This window comes from Lepidochelys kempii, chromosome 7, assembly GCF_965140285.1.
Source record: "Lepidochelys kempii isolate rLepKem1 chromosome 7, rLepKem1.hap1, whole genome shotgun sequence".
Lineage (NCBI taxonomy): Eukaryota > Metazoa > Chordata > Testudines > Cheloniidae > Lepidochelys > Lepidochelys kempii.
The window spans coordinates 27,471,649-27,488,386 of NC_136386.1; the positions used below are offsets into that span (position 1 = coordinate 27,471,649).

General features: G+C 36.5%; 1 protein-coding gene across 5 annotated transcripts in view; it reads right to left on the minus strand.

Annotated features, from left to right (window-relative positions):
• Window positions 1-16,738, minus strand: part of CACNA2D3 (calcium voltage-gated channel auxiliary subunit alpha2delta 3) — a 724,110-nt gene that overhangs the window by 236,762 nt on the left and 470,610 nt on the right. For all 5 annotated transcript variants that reach the window (XR_013636032.1, XM_078853616.1, XM_078853615.1 and 2 more), the window contains one exon: window positions 8,578-8,656. Coding sequence is in view for 4 of the 5 variants with exons in the window: in XM_078853616.1 (XP_078709742.1) it covers window positions 8,578-8,656 (79 nt within the window). In the remaining variant the exon portion in view is untranslated. The remainder of the gene's footprint in view (window positions 1-8,577; window positions 8,657-16,738) is intronic.

The following is a 16,738-nucleotide window of genomic DNA, read 5'->3' on the forward strand; positions in this document are numbered from 1 at the left end:
GCAAAGTATCCTTACATGTCCTTGCCCTGCCAATCCCATTTAATCCAAATATGATAAAGGCTTGGAGCAACTCCAAGGCCACAGCCCTGCCCAGACTACTGTATGCGTTTACCCAAATTTAACCTCATCTACACTACTGTGTCTGGATCTCCATTCAACACCAACCCTCTTCTCTACTACCAGAGGACGGATGCCTAATGGACAGGAAAGAGGCATTACCACAACTCCTGATCTTTGAAGGGTTAGAGCACCAGCCTTCAAATGGTGATAGGCAGCTGGAAACAACAACTGTTGAGCTGTATTTAGTAGAGAGGGAAAAACCAGATTGGATAAAACAACAGACCAAAATCTTCTATCAAAGTTCCAAGTGGAACTTTTGACTTTTCAAAAAGCTTGACTAACGTTTTTTCCTTCCTCATTTTTGTGACCTTTAATATTTTCTAATTCCATCCAGCATCAAAAGTACAAAGTCTGAGATGTCTAGTTAATTACCAAACCTAAAGGTTTTTGGATATATGTAATGTCGTCACGGTTACAGTGGGAGTCTGGATCTTAAGACATCTCAGCTTGCTCTGTGATTGTAGATAGGACATTTACAGTTTTCTTCATCTTTAATATGGTTTCATTTATGCTATCTACCACACAGGTTTGTTCTGAAGCTAAACTGAGTAACATTTATAAAGCAATTTCAGATCCTTGGAATTACAGTATTCTTCAACTAAGTGTACAAAAGTTTGGATTCTCATTTGACATAACCCAAACTTCCACACCTTTTAAGGTTTTTATACATTTCTATCATTAATTTATCACATTTACGACAAGTTTTTTGATCCACTTCTCTTTCATTGTGGGTTACATTTTATAACTCTCTGGCCATTATAAATATAATGCATGTGAGGCTCCCTCCTGCAGATATGAAATAGTCCACAGAAGTGAAAGACCGTGTCAGTTCCCATAGGTGTAATGGGAGAATAGTACCTCACAGGTGTGTTGTGAGGATGACTACATTAAAGGTTGTTAAGCAGTCAGATACCATGGTAGAGAGTGCCATAGATATTTGTGCTGAGAAAAATCAGTAACTCAGACTACTTTAGCCATCCATAATAAAGCATTTCACCTTATTGGTGACTACAAAAATACCTCAATCTTCAACGTAAAGTCCTAGACTGTGGCTCACCAGAATTGCAGAACCTGCACTAGGGAGAGGTGCAGAGGCTGCCCCCCTTGCCCCCACACAGAACCTGCTCATCAGAAAGGAATCTGGAAGCAGGCACAGCCTGAGCTTGATACTCCACCAGTTGCTAAGCATGGGAAAAATACATTGCCCTTTTAAGTGGGGGAAGGTGGCAGATTGTGCTTTCCTCCCCCAACCCCGAACAGGGAGCTCCAAGAGAGATCATGATTCTTTTAGGCAGATCTCACCCACTGCTCCTCTGTGAGGCACTGTATCTCTGCACCACAACTTACTTAGTGCTATTAGCATGATCTAGCCCAGTATTTCTCAACGACTGATCCGTGAACCGGTGCCGGTCCCGGAGACCTCCTTGACACAGTTTAGCAAGCTGGTCCCTGGTATCAAAAAGGATGAGTAACACTGATCTAGCCCACCCAACTTTACGGTCAGAGAGAGTCAGAAAAGATGATAAAACAGTACAAAACAACAAATTCTTGGCTAGACAAACATTGTAGCCAATCATAACGCACTCCTCTTTAAAGCTTGTCCTCATGTGCCAACCAATAATCCATGTGTCACTTGATACAAATATGGCATGTTTCCATATATATAGAATTCCTCTTGTCTCCAGAACATGAAATTATAGCACTTACATGAACAGTGCAAAGGTGTATGATGATGTGGCTCACTCTACATATCGGAAATATGTGGATATGAAATAAGTTAAAAAAACTATTTTCTTTGGTGCATATCTTCATACTCAACCAGCAAAGACAGATGGGACACTTACATTTCTCTGAGGGCAAAGTTCAGATAAATTTGGTTGCCTTATCTGTGAATTCTTATTCTTTCAAATATTTTAGCTTTTATAATTTTTAACTCTGCATTTCCTGGCATTGTATGGTTTGGGGAGTTTGGTTTGTGTTAAATTTTATTTACTAATTAGAATGTTCTATAAGGATATTAACTTACTGAAACATATTCTCAGCCTTAAATTTCACTTTAAAGGAGATGATTTGTTTTTGGTCTGGTTTTTTTTGGAGCTTTTGAAGCCTAGCAGCTTAACGACTGACTCAATCTTAATTGGGAAATCTGTTCTTGGGAAAACTACATTCTGTATAAATGGTGGAAAGATAGAAAAGTCTACCTTTATTTCATGAGTTATTGATTGAGAATACTTTTGGGAAAAGGTAATATGTATATTAGCCTTTCTGACATGCTGAGCTCTCCATTTTTGTGGCTGCAGGATAGCTGTAGCCAAAACGTGGGCTTTCCCTTCCTGTCAGCACTAACACACATTTCATTATCTAGCCCTTTTTATATTGTGTAAAGGTCACTACATACCTAAAATCTAATTACTTTTCTATATAAACTATTTAAGTATGGAACTCAATAAATAAAACCCCCAAAACATTTTGGTTTCTAAGACCTTTCATCAAGGACTCCGAGCACTGCACAGTTGTGGGTAAGTATTATTTTTATTTTATAAGCGATAGCATACATTTTCAAAGGTGATTTTGAAACACCTCAATTTTGGGGTGTTCACCTTGAGACATCTTAAAAAGGGAGATGCTCAGCATCTTTATGGGATCTCTGGTTGAGCACTCAAAATAACTAGCTACTCATGGAAATTTAGGCAGGTGAGACGGACACACAAAGAAATTAACTAACTTTATCTCCATCTCCTTCTTTTAGGCCAGTGTGTCAGTTGCAGCTGAGGAAAAATCCACCAAAAGCAAAACTAAACTATGCTAAGGAGCACACAAACCCTTTTAAAAATGTGCTGCTATTTCTAAAGCCTCTGGATAGGGGACTTAAAATAGGGAGTATTTCCCCCCACACATATGCCCCTTTTTACATTTTGTAATTGTTTTTCTGAATAATCCTAAAAGAGCATGGTTTAGTCATGAGTTTTTTTTAGATATTTCCACATGACCTTGAGTTATTATTCCAAAATGTATTATGTATTATGTTTTGCGACTTCCTTGTATGTTTCTTAATGCTTTGTTTTATATAGTGTACAGTTTATATGAGCTTATTACTATTATGTATTATTTCTAGATAGTTCCTAAGGACCCAATCAGGGATCGGGCCTCAGTTGTGCTAGGCACCACGCTACTGAGCAACATATGACCAGCCCTGCCTTCACAGAGTTCAAATTTTAAGAGGCCATTACACATTAGATCCTTGAACAAGTAATAAAAATAGAAGCAGATTACTAACTAGAGTAGAACCTCAGAATTACAAACACCTCAGAGTTTCTATGCAGAAGAAAAATGCTGTTTACTCTTTATTTTTTTAGTAGTTTACGATTAAGACGGTGCTGTATTGTATTTGATTTTTTTTTCCCATCTCTGTTGCTGCCTGATTCCATACTTCCGGTTCCAAATGAGGCGTGTGGTTGACCACTCGGTTTGTAATTCTGAGATTCTACTGTATCATAAAAAAAACTTTATGTGTATATGTGCCCAGGACCACGGAGAGATTCTTATCCAACAATTTTTTCTTTTCCACATATTTTCAAGTCAGAATTACAGGATATTTTTAATGTTAAATTTCTATTAAAATTACTACTTTGAATATTCATTTAACAAGTTTCTGAATTTCTAAGACTCGCGCATCCTTCATTCACAAGTCCTTATGCTACCTTTGAAATAAAGCTTGCCTCCACAGAAAGTCAGCATAAGCTAGGGTGCCCCATGCAAGGTTTTTATGTCACTATGTTTCAGATAAAATGGTCTTTCCCCCCTCTTTCTTTTTTATGCAGAAAGAGAAGACACTAACTCCTGGAGGTCGGTGAAGAATGGAACAACAGACATGACCCACACTAACCCAACGATAATTTAAACAACAATCAACAGGGAACCATGTGGTATTTTGTACCAGCTTTTTTCATTTTAAATTTGTGCATATGGCAAGATACAGCGTCAAAATACTGAGAATGACAAACATTTTCCTACTAACTTTATTTTGCAGATAACGAAGGGATATGTTTTGGTATTGCCAAAATCCCTTTTATGGCAATAGAGATATCCACTTAAGGAGGTTATTCTTGTCCATATCCTATATAAATACAAAGTACTCTCTTTTAAAGATACACAAAGAGGCATACACACGCACACATTTGACATTTCTAGGCACCATGACACATGTGAAGTGCTTCATTTCTTTTTGGAATAGTGCATCATACTCCAAAGGATCTGAACAAAACTGTATAACCAAAATAACTTTTCATGACATAAGCCAGTGATGTAGATGAATATGGGGTGGAAAGTTGAGACAAAAAAAAGTGTGTTACAGGGCTTAACCAAATGCATTTAATCAGCTAGGCTCAGCCTATTAAAATTATTGACCTTTTTAAAAATGTCTTTCTGTAAGAGTTTTTGTTAAGAAATTTAATTTTTGATTGATAATAGGAAGTAGGTGAGGACTGGAGTCATAGCTGTAACCATATACATTCTCTTTATTTTCCTTTGTGGTGTTCTTCTCAAAGCTGGGTTTGAGTTTGCACTGTAGGCTTTTGAATGTTTAGTCTCCCTTTTAATGTGTTTTTAGACTTCATGGCTCATGTTAAAAGCCTGCAATCAGTTTATAATTTCCATGAAATTATAATTAATACTAGAATTAGCTGCCTATTGTGAACTTTTGGCTCATGCTTTCCAGGTAGCATTGATTTATTTACTTTCTTCCGAGACACAGTAGTTTTCCCTGAACTTTAACTTCCACTATAATAAAGTGTAATGAGTTGCCACAGCCTGAGTGATGGAACTCCCCAAAATTTTTGCATACTTGTTCAAATATTTATTTTTGCATTTTCTCCCTTGTAAGTTATTATACTAGAGTTAAGGCCAAGGGGAGGCAACGTTGTTGTATTGCACTTCCACCAAGTATTTGGACTGTTTGATTATTTGTGTGTGTAATACTACCATATGTCACAAAAGCCAATCCTCAACTGAATCACACACTCACCCATTATATGAAACTGTTAACCAGGGGATTTCAGCTCCTCCTTCTTTAGACTTTGAGGTTTAATCAGGAAATAAAGAGTTATGCACTGAAATCCTTGAGCACAGCTGCGAAGCCTATGTGAGTTATACCAGATAAACCTTTGCTTTAACTTACACATTCTTACAACTTCCTCTGGCTGCTTGGTACAGAAGTTATATCGTCTAAGATTCACTTTCACACACAACAACTACTATTTTTTTAGGTAATAAAAGTTCTTCCAGGAACTATAGGCCATTTCATAAGACTCAACATGATGTTTCATAAAATTATTTGGTTAAACATTAAATATAATTTGGTTAAATGATTATCCTCTGAAATTAGACTTCCTTTCCATACTCCCATTATCCTAAGATAATAGTGATTTTCAGCCAAATGTCCACCAGTAGCATTAGATCCCAAACAGCTCAAAACAACAAACTATTTTCAACAGTGCACTGTGTACTTGATAAGAAATGTGTCCCACTTTCAGGTCATGGAACAAAATGGGTGCAGTGTTCTTGTAAGGAATACAAGATTAGAACCTAGTCTCCTTGGAGAGGGACTAAGGAGGGTATTCATCACTGCATTGGAGCTGTAATGCTCCCCAGCAGAATACCCCCAGCAAAAGGGGCTTTCCCAACAAGGTGAACAACATGCATAACTGTCTCTGTGCCACTTGCTGCAAGAGCCCACAGTGCTGGAGGTGTTGGGATGATGCTGTTTGTGCAAGGGGATGTAGCTGGTGCTTCCTAGACCTCAGCTATTTCCTAATAATATAACAGGCCATGGAGCTGTTGTCATTAAGGCACAAGTTGGGCAAACCCTCAGGACTGCACAGCTTTTTTGCTAGGCTCCCATCAACCCCAAGATAAGGGATGCACAAGCCTCTCTTCCTTTGTCCGTTCACCAGGCTCTCTGGTGTGGCGGAGATGAATCCCCTCTTTTGTCCTCCTCTGTGTTTTGTAAAGGGCCCACCACACTGAGGGTGCATAATTAATAACAAACATTCAAAAGAGGGACTGTCAAATGATTAAACTGACATACTTTTATCATATAAATATTTGTTTCATACCCTCTGTTTTGTAAGTAACCAAAAGTTTAAGGCCTATCTTTATTTTTACAGCTGGCCGACTTTCTGTTGAAAGTGACTGTTGAGAGAGATGCAGTGGCTGCATACTTTAAAACTTGGCAAGTTGAGCATTGGGAAACTTTACACCTTTGTTCACTTTAAGATCCTGGTAAATCTCCACTTTTTTTTTTTTTTTTTTAACTTCATGTGCACTTGCTTACAGAAAAATGGGGAAAATTATTGTAAATTTCATAAACCATTCTACCGGGGGTTTGAGGTCTTGATTCTTTTAATGTATTTAAAATGGTTTGCTGCTTAGCCTCATTAAGCCCATACTCCCTCAAGATATGCCCTACTTAAGCATAAAATATAGCAGAGAAATGTGGGGGAAGGGGGACGGGTGTCTCATGGTTTAACCATTAGATTCCAGAAGTTAAAGAACTTTTGCAAGGTGGTATGAATTTCCCTAGTGATCCTTTTCGAAAGAAAGGATTTTGCTGTCCACAATGCAGTCAGCTGGAAACCTTGCAAACAGCCTTCATCTATGCTGTGCTTCCAAGGGGAAAATCACTGCAAGGAAAATTGATTTTAGGGCCATTGACCTCAGTAACAACAACACGCTTTGGCCCACCCATGCAAGAAGTAAACTGCAGTGCAGTCATTCAGCCAATCTGCAGATCGGCTTTACTAGGTCTCTTCTCCCTGAGCTGTAATATGTCTTTTCACTAAAGAACTTGGCTGAACCAGAGCTAAAAAATCGAAGGGAAAGTTCTGAATCTCATGTAACTTGAGCTGAAGATGGTTGTGCTGCTTCCTACAGTGTCAGATCCTAGACTCTATAAATGAATTACAGATCAGAGATGGAAGACCCTAGTGTCAGGGAGCAAGTCATATAACCGATGCAATCTGAGGCAAAAGTCTAGGGAGACGATAATTAAAATAAACCATTCAGATGACACCTAATGGCCAGATTCTGCTCTCATTTACACACTCATTTAAGTCTGGAGTAGTTTCTTTAGCTTCAGTAGATTTTATCCAGATTTACCCGGGTGTGAGAGAGAACCAGATTTGACCCCCTCTGGTTTAGAAAAAGGCAAACCTACAATATTCTTCCATCAGAGTATACAAAAGCAAAGTGATGAGAAGTCTACTGTGTTTGTTGCTAGTAATGGTAAAGAACAAAGATGTGCACTTTCCCTTCATCAGGAACGAGACTGACATGTACCAGATGAACTAGTCAGGCAGCTCCTATTGCCTGGCCATAATTTCTAAGTTGCTGTGCTTAGATCTTTATGAAGCTATAGTACTGTACTGTCTACAAAGCTAAAGCATTTGGTTGATTAAATTGTCTTCAAAAAGATGCTTCAAAGGATTCCTATACAATGACTAAAACTAAATTATGGTGTAACATTAGCTGATTAAGACAAGACTTCAAACTGAGTAATTCCCATCAGATGGACACAACAGTGGTTAAAGCAATAATGTCTATGTGCATAGTGCCTTATGTGAGTCATCATAATGTAATGAGGCTCAAAGAAAAAACAAAATGACAGATAATATTTTTCAAGAATAAAGATAAAGAAAAATTGACTTTAATCAGTGATTTCTAAATTATTACTATTTATAGTATGCAATGTTGTAGCCATGTCAATCCCAGGTTATTAGAGACACACAGTGGGTGAGGTAATATCTTTTATTGGATCAACTTCTGTTGGTGAAAGCAACAAGATTTTGAGCTTACACAGAGCTGTGTACACCTTGTCTCTCTATTATATATATAATGTCCATCTCTCATATGTTCTATTATGATCATCATTACCATAGTACCCGAACATCTCATACCCTCATGTATTTCTCCTCACAAGATACAAATCTCTTTTTCCTATTTAGATTGTGAGTTCTTCAGGGGAGGGATGTGGTTTACTATACGGTTTGTACAGTGCCTAGCACATTGCAGCCCTAATCTCAGTCGGAGTCCTATGCACTACCTAATACCAATAAAATAATAGTAATAATATTACTAGTATAATAATAGTAATAGTAACAGTGAAGGAGCTTTTTAAATTGAGGCTAACCCTTTGAGAACAAAGAAGAAATTGAAAATCACATCTGTGAAATATTTTAGGTGCATTTTAATTAACCATAAATGTATATCAAACTGGTTATATTTTTAAGTCTTCATACTCTAGATATGTTTTCACAAACAAATCTATCTTCCTGAAAAACCAACCGATCCCCTCTAAACAGTTCACCTTAAACTGCTGGCAATGAGATGACTCTTGTAGCAAGGCTGAAAGATTGTACAAAGCTTAACATTATACCTTCCAGTTAAAGAAGGTAAACCAACCTTTGTTAGCACAGGCCATCCATTTGAGGTTGTCAGCAAAAGCAGCTTCTCTTCCGATCAGATAGGTAAACATTCGAACCTGAAAGTACAATACAACAGATTAAGTCACTTAATACTTCAGTTCCATGCTTAAAGCATATGCAGTTTAGCTATTTTACATATGGGCAGTTCACATGTATAGAAACACATCACAAAGGTTTAAAGGATTGCTAGTTTAAAAATCTATGCCAGTAAAATATTTATGACATAGTGCGTTTCTTTGTTCTCTTTAACCAAGTGGTTATCACTCTGGATGTTTTTAATATCTGGCACTTAACCAAAGCCATGAGTAAAGATAAAAGAAAACAAATTAAAACTATTGGTACATAATATGAAGTCACATATTTGAGATGTCTGTTGTGCAGTTGTGAATTTAGAAGGCTGCTCTGGTCTTGGGGTTGTATTTTAATAATTAAATACATCATTGCTATAGATGTGGGAACTTGAAACAACCTGCTGGCAAATCCTCTCTGTCTTTCAAAAAATAATGTATACACAGTGGTATATATACACGCGACACTGATGATATCCAGGTGGTAAATTGCAGAGCCATGTGACAAATTACTTCGACTGCCCTCCTGAACTCTGCCCACTTATCCATCTCACTGACACTACTAAAGTTTCAATTTTTGTGCAGCTTCAAACAGCTGCCATTTAATATAAAACAAAATAAAACCAACCCAGTGAAATGATTCCCTCTCTTCAAACACCTTCACTCAAACTCTTCTCTCTAAATTACTATTTATTTAATATAGATACTTAAATTATTTCCATTTTCTTCCTAGCTGAGTATCTCACAAACATTAATGAATTTATCCTCACAATACTCCAGTAAAGCATGAAGCGTTATTTTACAGACGGGGAACTGACATAGAGAAGGGTTATGTAATTTCAACACAGTCATGCAGGAAAACTGTGCCAAAGCTGGGAACTGAACTCAGATCTCCGGAGTCCAAAGACTTCCCCTTTGGAAACAATATTTTCCCCTCAATTTTACTCACTCCCACTTCTATCCTCTGATGTATTTTATTTTGTAATTCTTTGTACTTCTCTAATGGCTTTCAAATTGCAAATATAATACAAGTGTATTACATATGTTAATGACATCTGACAATGCCCAGTAAGTTAGGTATATTATTATTAGTGAGGGATGAAACTTTTGTACTAAAACACCAAAACGGGTGAAACTTTCTGAAACTCATCTGTTTGGATTTTTGATGAAACCCCCCAAACTGACAAAGGCTGGCCAGGGACCCATAATCTCCACAAATCCATCCCTTAAAAGGAATCAGCTCTCTTTCCCACCCACTATCATTTTCTTTGTGTCTTCCAGAGACAGGGACTGCTACTTTCTCCCCACCATTAGCACAGGATGCTTATATCAATCTCTCGGTTTCTTCAGTAACCCATTCATCCTCATCTTGTGTCTTTGGGATGACAGCAAGACAGGCCTGGCTTCACACTAGACTTACAGAATATCTTCAGGGAAGCAGAAAATGTGCCCACTTCCAGACCACAGAGTTACAGATCTGAAAACGACTGATCAGAGCTCACTTAAACAATGCCTTCCTTCCTTAACTTAATGACTAGTGCATTTTTCCCTTAGGACCATGACAAAAGCCCAACTGGAAAGAGAACATTAGAACACCTGGTTCTTTTTCTTGACAGAGACTCTACACAAACTGCTTCAGTTAGTCTCTCACTTGCAAACAGCTTGCCATAGCTCTTATCAAGCCATCAAAATCAGGCTTAAACAGATTTATAATCTATTAAAAATGTAGAGTAAGAACACGTCATATAATACTTTTTATTCATATTAAATAGACATTTAATTGGAAACATAAAACAATACTAAATGCTGGTTTCCATCACCTGAAAACACCACCACAGATTTTAAGTCGTCATTGTCAGGTAAAACATATTGCAAGGGATGAGGAGTTGTTGTATTTTCTTTAAACACACTTTTTGACAAGCACACCAGCATTTTCTGATTGCAAATTGTTCTTTTGTAAAAAAAGAAACAGAATCAACTAAGTGGATCTCAATCAGTAAAACTGATAAGACAGTAGCGTAGAGATATTGAAAATCTTTGTCCCCAAAAGACCATCCCTTCTAGTGGATATATACTATAGAAAAACTCCAAATCAAATAGTTCAACCACCTCTTTAGCAGAGCTACGTTGTGGGCATTCCCACAGAGGTGAATATACAATGGACAGTGAAGCCCTGGTCCTGGTCCTACACCTTTGTAGTCAATAGGAGTTCTCCCATAGACATCAGGAAAACCATATCTTAGAGCACACCAGTTAATTAGCTATCACAAATATTTAAATCTAAGAATACTTCTTTTGCCGATAAGCTTTTTTCTTTTTAGTTCCACTTCAGCTGCTGTTTATTATGCTCCCAAACATTTCAGATTTAATTTTCTGCTCATGGAAATAATATCACTGACAGGAGCTGGGCATGATCTCCAACAACTTTTGCTATAGTAGTTCCATTCTGACCAGCAGTATCCCTGCTATTCCATTCCTTCCTTAAACAGAAACCACCAGTATCAAATTGCATGATTGTTTTGTGATGTGAACAAAAGGAAATTAAGGTGAGATCAAAAACTCTGGTATTTTGAACCCAGTCTTCCAAAAGTAAAAAAAAAAAAAAAATAAATCATGCATCATCTCACAATGACTTCCAGTCTCCTCTTAGCTGTTTAGAGAATGCTGCTTTCGTTTCTTGTCAAAGCCTCAAACTTGTCAGGTTTGTCCGACACGCAACATTAAAGTACACGGCATGCCGTTAAGAGATAATATTGCTTTTTTTTTTGGCACTATTACTGCTTCTTCGCTTTTTGACTAAGATCAAATGCAGTGTCAGTTTCATACGTGATGTGACTTCTATTGAAGAACTATATTCTGCTCTTTCAGGCCAGTGAACTTGATTAATTAGTAGATATCTTTTTTATCTCTAACTTCTGTGATCCTACTGATGTAACCCAGCAAAGCCAGACGAGCACATACACTTTGAAAATAAAAGTATTTCACCAAGATGTGTTTTTAAGGTATCTTTGAAACAAAAAAAGCTTCTAAGTAAAGTAAGATAATCAGATTTCATATTTGATACTTAAATCTCTGAAGGTACTTTCATAGACTTCGGTACATTTTTCTGGTTTTTTTTTTCCTTTTTCTATAGAATGCAGTACTTTAGAACATCACATCTCAACTTTAAAAAATGTTTAAGGTTTGAAAAGTAACAGGTAAAGACAACGCTTAGCAGATCTTTTTTCTGGGGCTTTTTGTTGTGGATCATATTTTGAGAGGAAGTTAAATTTGAGTCAATAAAGCCATGAATTCCAAGAGGTTAGATGGATCAGACGGTGTACGCAGTGAGAGAGGAGAGGGAAGTACATGCTGAGTAGAGGATACAGTGACACATTTATGTGGGAAGATAAGAAATGAATACGTCTATTTGTTTTTTGCGAAAAGTTACTAAGTCCTGCTAGGCTCAAAGGACCTTCAGTACTAGAAGTAGTGAGAGGATGAAACAGACCTTTATAGTTTAAAAAAAATGGTAGCTGCTTCTTTGGAAGATTTTGCTGTTTCAAAACCAATTTAATACACCGGTTATATGTTTCCTGTAGAAATGCAGACGTTCAGTGTTTTCAGATTTTAACCATGAGGAAATGTGTAATAAAATTATTTCAAGACTCTAGCAAAAAGAATTATTCTTGAACCCAAAGTGTGCATAGATTTTAGTCACACTTTTAGAATCCAAATAAATGCCAGTTTTTCGGTGCAGATATAGAGTATGCTAATCCCATTTAAATGAGCATCATTGGAGACATATTTAAGAAATAGTACATTTCTAAAAATCAGGTGCTTCTTCAAACACCTAGCAATAATATTCTGCCCTCTGAGTAGACCAGTCAATGGGAGTCTGTAGTAGTGATGTTGTTTATAATATTACATTCTCCTGGGTGGATGGATAGACAGGCAGACATATACATACACACATGCCCTTAAATTAAAAGAATCAAGAGTAGAAGCCTTGAACACTAGCAAAATATTGCATTTCCAAAGTTATTCATTACAAGAATGTTGCTCAAAGCATGACCAAACAAATACCTGAAACTAGAAAGAGAGACTCTTTGGATCTCTTTGGCCCTCTCTAGACCAGCAGAAAAACTGTTCAACAAGGATTGAGGAAAAGCCAAAAAGTAGCTGAGCTTGATGACAGATTCAAAACTTGTCTCATTTTCTAATGGCCTTAATTGTTTCTGTGTCTTGCAGACTCTCCGCAAGGAAGATATTTTAATTAAACACAGGAATATAACATGTTTTGTAGTAACAACTATAGTTCCCATATTTGTGAAAATAGAGAAAATTCTGAGCTGCATATTATATAATTAAGAGTTTGAATTCAATACAAAACCAAATCCTGCTTTCATCAGTAGAAGGCAAGACAACTTTATTGAAGTATCACTGTCCAACAAACTTTCCCACAGATACCATGTTAGAATCATGGCTTAAAAAAAGCAAGAAAAAACAAAGGCTTCCTTTGCTTCAGCCTGTAATACTCATTAGTTAATTTTGGTTGCAAACTCGCAATGTGGATGATCTTAAATAATCTGGAAAACAAATTAATATCAAAGGAATAACCAGATATAAAGAACTTTCAAAATCCTCTGATTTAATATATTTACAATTTAAACAAATACTCAACAATACAATTCCTTCCATTTTTCAATTAGCTGTTCCTGCTCATTTGCAGTTAATCAAAAATGATTTGTAGAATACCACCAATACCACCACTGTAGGTAAAAGTTCACATACAGGGTGATTTTCACTTCAGATTCCTGAAGTTTTTGGAAGTTCTTTCTCTTTTCTTTAAATCCAATCCTTCTGTCAGTTTAAATACTTTTTAAGGTCCACATTTTGCTTCCAGGTTCATTTAGGTAGCTCCCATTTAACTGAATGGGGGTCACCTATGCCCAATTGCAAAATTTGTCCCAAATATGTTCCCAGTTGTTCTAAAAATCAAACACAGAAAGTATAATCATTTACTTTTTTGTAATTTTGTTAAAAATATATTTTTTAAAAAAAATATATACTGATTTTAGTGCATTGAATTAATTTGATGCAATTAAATATGTTCTTAATCTGTAAAGAAAATACCATTACGTGTAATTTTTTATTTCCATGCTTTGTTGATGGCTAGCTAAAATATTAGTAAACACAACCTTTAATCTCTAATCACAAGAGAAACAATACAATCAGAAGTATACCCCCAAAAATGCGACATAAATCACTGTCTCTGTTTATCTTCCTGAAAACAGTGCTGCCTTATAGTCTATGTGGAGACTGAATCCATCTAGAGATTTATGTTTAATGGTCTCCTTTAATCTACAAATAATCAAACTGCAACTGTGTTCCTAATAAAAGAAGTCCAACCTTATCTAAAGGAGAAAGAGGCAAATATGGGAAGATGCTAGAACAGCAACCAAACTGAATTAAAGCTACAAGTAATAAAATTTCAACAAATGGGTATCATAGATCATCATGAGAAATGGACTGCCATTATACTGGTGCTGCAAGGATGTTAATGATTTTTCCCTGAAAGTGTTTTATACACACATTTCCTATGATGTAAGCAGTGTTTCTAGAAAATATTTTAAGCATCAGCATAGGCAGTGCTAATTGTTTGACATCTACCTTGAAACAAACAAAAAAGACCACAGTCTCACAGCCCTGAAAATGACTGACCAGAGCACATTTAAACAATGCCTACTTTCCTTAACTTAATGACTAGATTATTTTCCCCCTTAGGGCTATGGATTATAACAGTATATCAAATATGTTATTAACCTTAGCCATGAAATATAAAAGCAAAAGAAAAATATAATTTCTACCTACCTTTTATAAAAATCAAAAATAAGATAACCTATCATTTAAAATATCTGTACTGTACTGCTGCATATTCAGTATCAATGGGTTACTGCTCAGCATAGTTAAGAGAAAACAAGAGTATAATGAGAAAAAAAGATGAATTGTACTACAAGTGAAACTATTTTATATTGGTTTTAAAGGTGCCAAACTAGATTTATACATACAGATATCTATATTCCTCCTTGATTTTGAGGACAACCTTTAGAATTCAGCTAGGAGGATAAATAATTCTTATTATCTGCCACTTCTACAAGTTTGTCTGATCTGTCAATGAACCCAGTGGTTTACATTTTATTTACTATGAACTTGCAGTGGGAAGTTATCGCTGATGACTAACTATTCAATGCAATAACAGCTTGCCACAGTTGTTTTCTGCTTTCAGATACTATGGTCATGAGTGAGGTATAAATAGATTAGGGCTAAAACTTTCCAGAATGCCTAAGTGACTTAAGAGCCTAAGTCCCATTTTCAAAAATGACTTAAGGCCTGGTTTTCACACAGTTCTTATACTGGTATAAATACTCTGGTTGGGCTATGGAGGATATTTTAATAATAGTTAATACTTCTACATGTACAATACAGCCCCGACTGTGAACATAGTTAAACCAGCATAAAGGTGCCTTAAACTGACATAGCATAGTCTCATTCCCATACAGGAGTAGCTCTACCCATATAAAGCAACTTTATATCTATATGATGGCACACACAAGGGGTGTGTATTGGGTTAACTGTATAAATATAGTTAAAGCAGTATAACTTTTACATTTGGCCAAGCCCTGAGGCCCATAGAAACCTAAGTTCCATTGACTTTCAGTGAGACACACATTTCATTGTGCCTAAATCTGTTCTGAACATGGGATTTAGGCACTTTAGAAAATTTGACCCTGTATGGGTTAGATGTTAAGTATAGGAGTGAATTTTGATATCTCAGATACCACTGTAAAGTAAATGCTGGAAAATACAGACTTGTAATGGTGACCACCATATCTTCTCTAGGGTCTTTTGTGGAATAACTGAACAGTAGAACCACTCTGAAAAGTGACTGATTGAATAAGGTGTCTGTCTTACATAATCTGCTCCACATGTGTAGTAGTATTACATTGTCTGGTACTAAATAGATATGGGACTCAGATGTTTGGGAGAGAAGCCAAAAATTAAACATTTTTAATTTTCAGACCTAGGCCTCACATAGATTGTCCTCTGTGGGGAGAGGAAATATTCACAGGCAGAAATATTAGTTTTCAATTATTATAACTGCTGTTTGCAACTTTGAACATTTTAGCCATGTCAGAATCACTGGCTGCAAAGCAAATATTGTCCAAAAAGCCAAATATTTCACTTTTAGGACTACATTTGCTATTTCTGCGCTGTCTGCAACTCCTATAGGCATGCCCTGAACTACGATTTCTGTTATGCAGTGCTACAGTGGTAACAGATGTTGGGAGAGAAAGCTCTAAATTAATGTTACAGACCCTGAAGGGTAGGATCTATAATAGAGCTTGTGGCTAACTTTCTTTTCTAAGTGTTTTTAGATGCCTGATAGCAGCATTGGAGACTAATGTCCTTTATCCTTCTATAGCAGCTGTAGAAACTTCCTAACACTGCCCCACTATTATGTGTCAGTTCATACGTAGATGAAGGGGGCAAACACTCGCCATTCAGCTACGATCCTATCTGATGAGATTGCTAACATGGGTTCTGATGAACCCAAAATGTGATGTGATCAAATGCCTACTAAGAATTGGACTAATTCCAACTATTCATTTTATACAGGCCAGATTCTCTTTTGATATTTTGCTTTTTTATGATTGAGATTGATAATTGTGTTCCAGAACAGTAGCCTCTGGTAGTGGGCTTGTGAGATAAAACACAACATGTGGACTATTGCAATGACATGTTTGTGTTGGTAACCCTGATCGGTGTGCCTGGACAAAGAAACCAGTGTTTGTGTGTTAAATTACCAAGTTAAGTAGTCCACACAAAATTGAATATAAATCTTGCACCCAGGTGACTAAGGAATAGTTAATTAGATGACCAGTAGAGAATACAGATATTTAATTGACTCTGTTATTATTTTTAAAACCTCTTTCCTTTGCCCCGCATTCTTCTGTCCCCTTTCCTTTTGATTGCTACATGCACTTCTTTCAGTTTGCCTTAAAATAGATCATAACTTAGATTGCACAA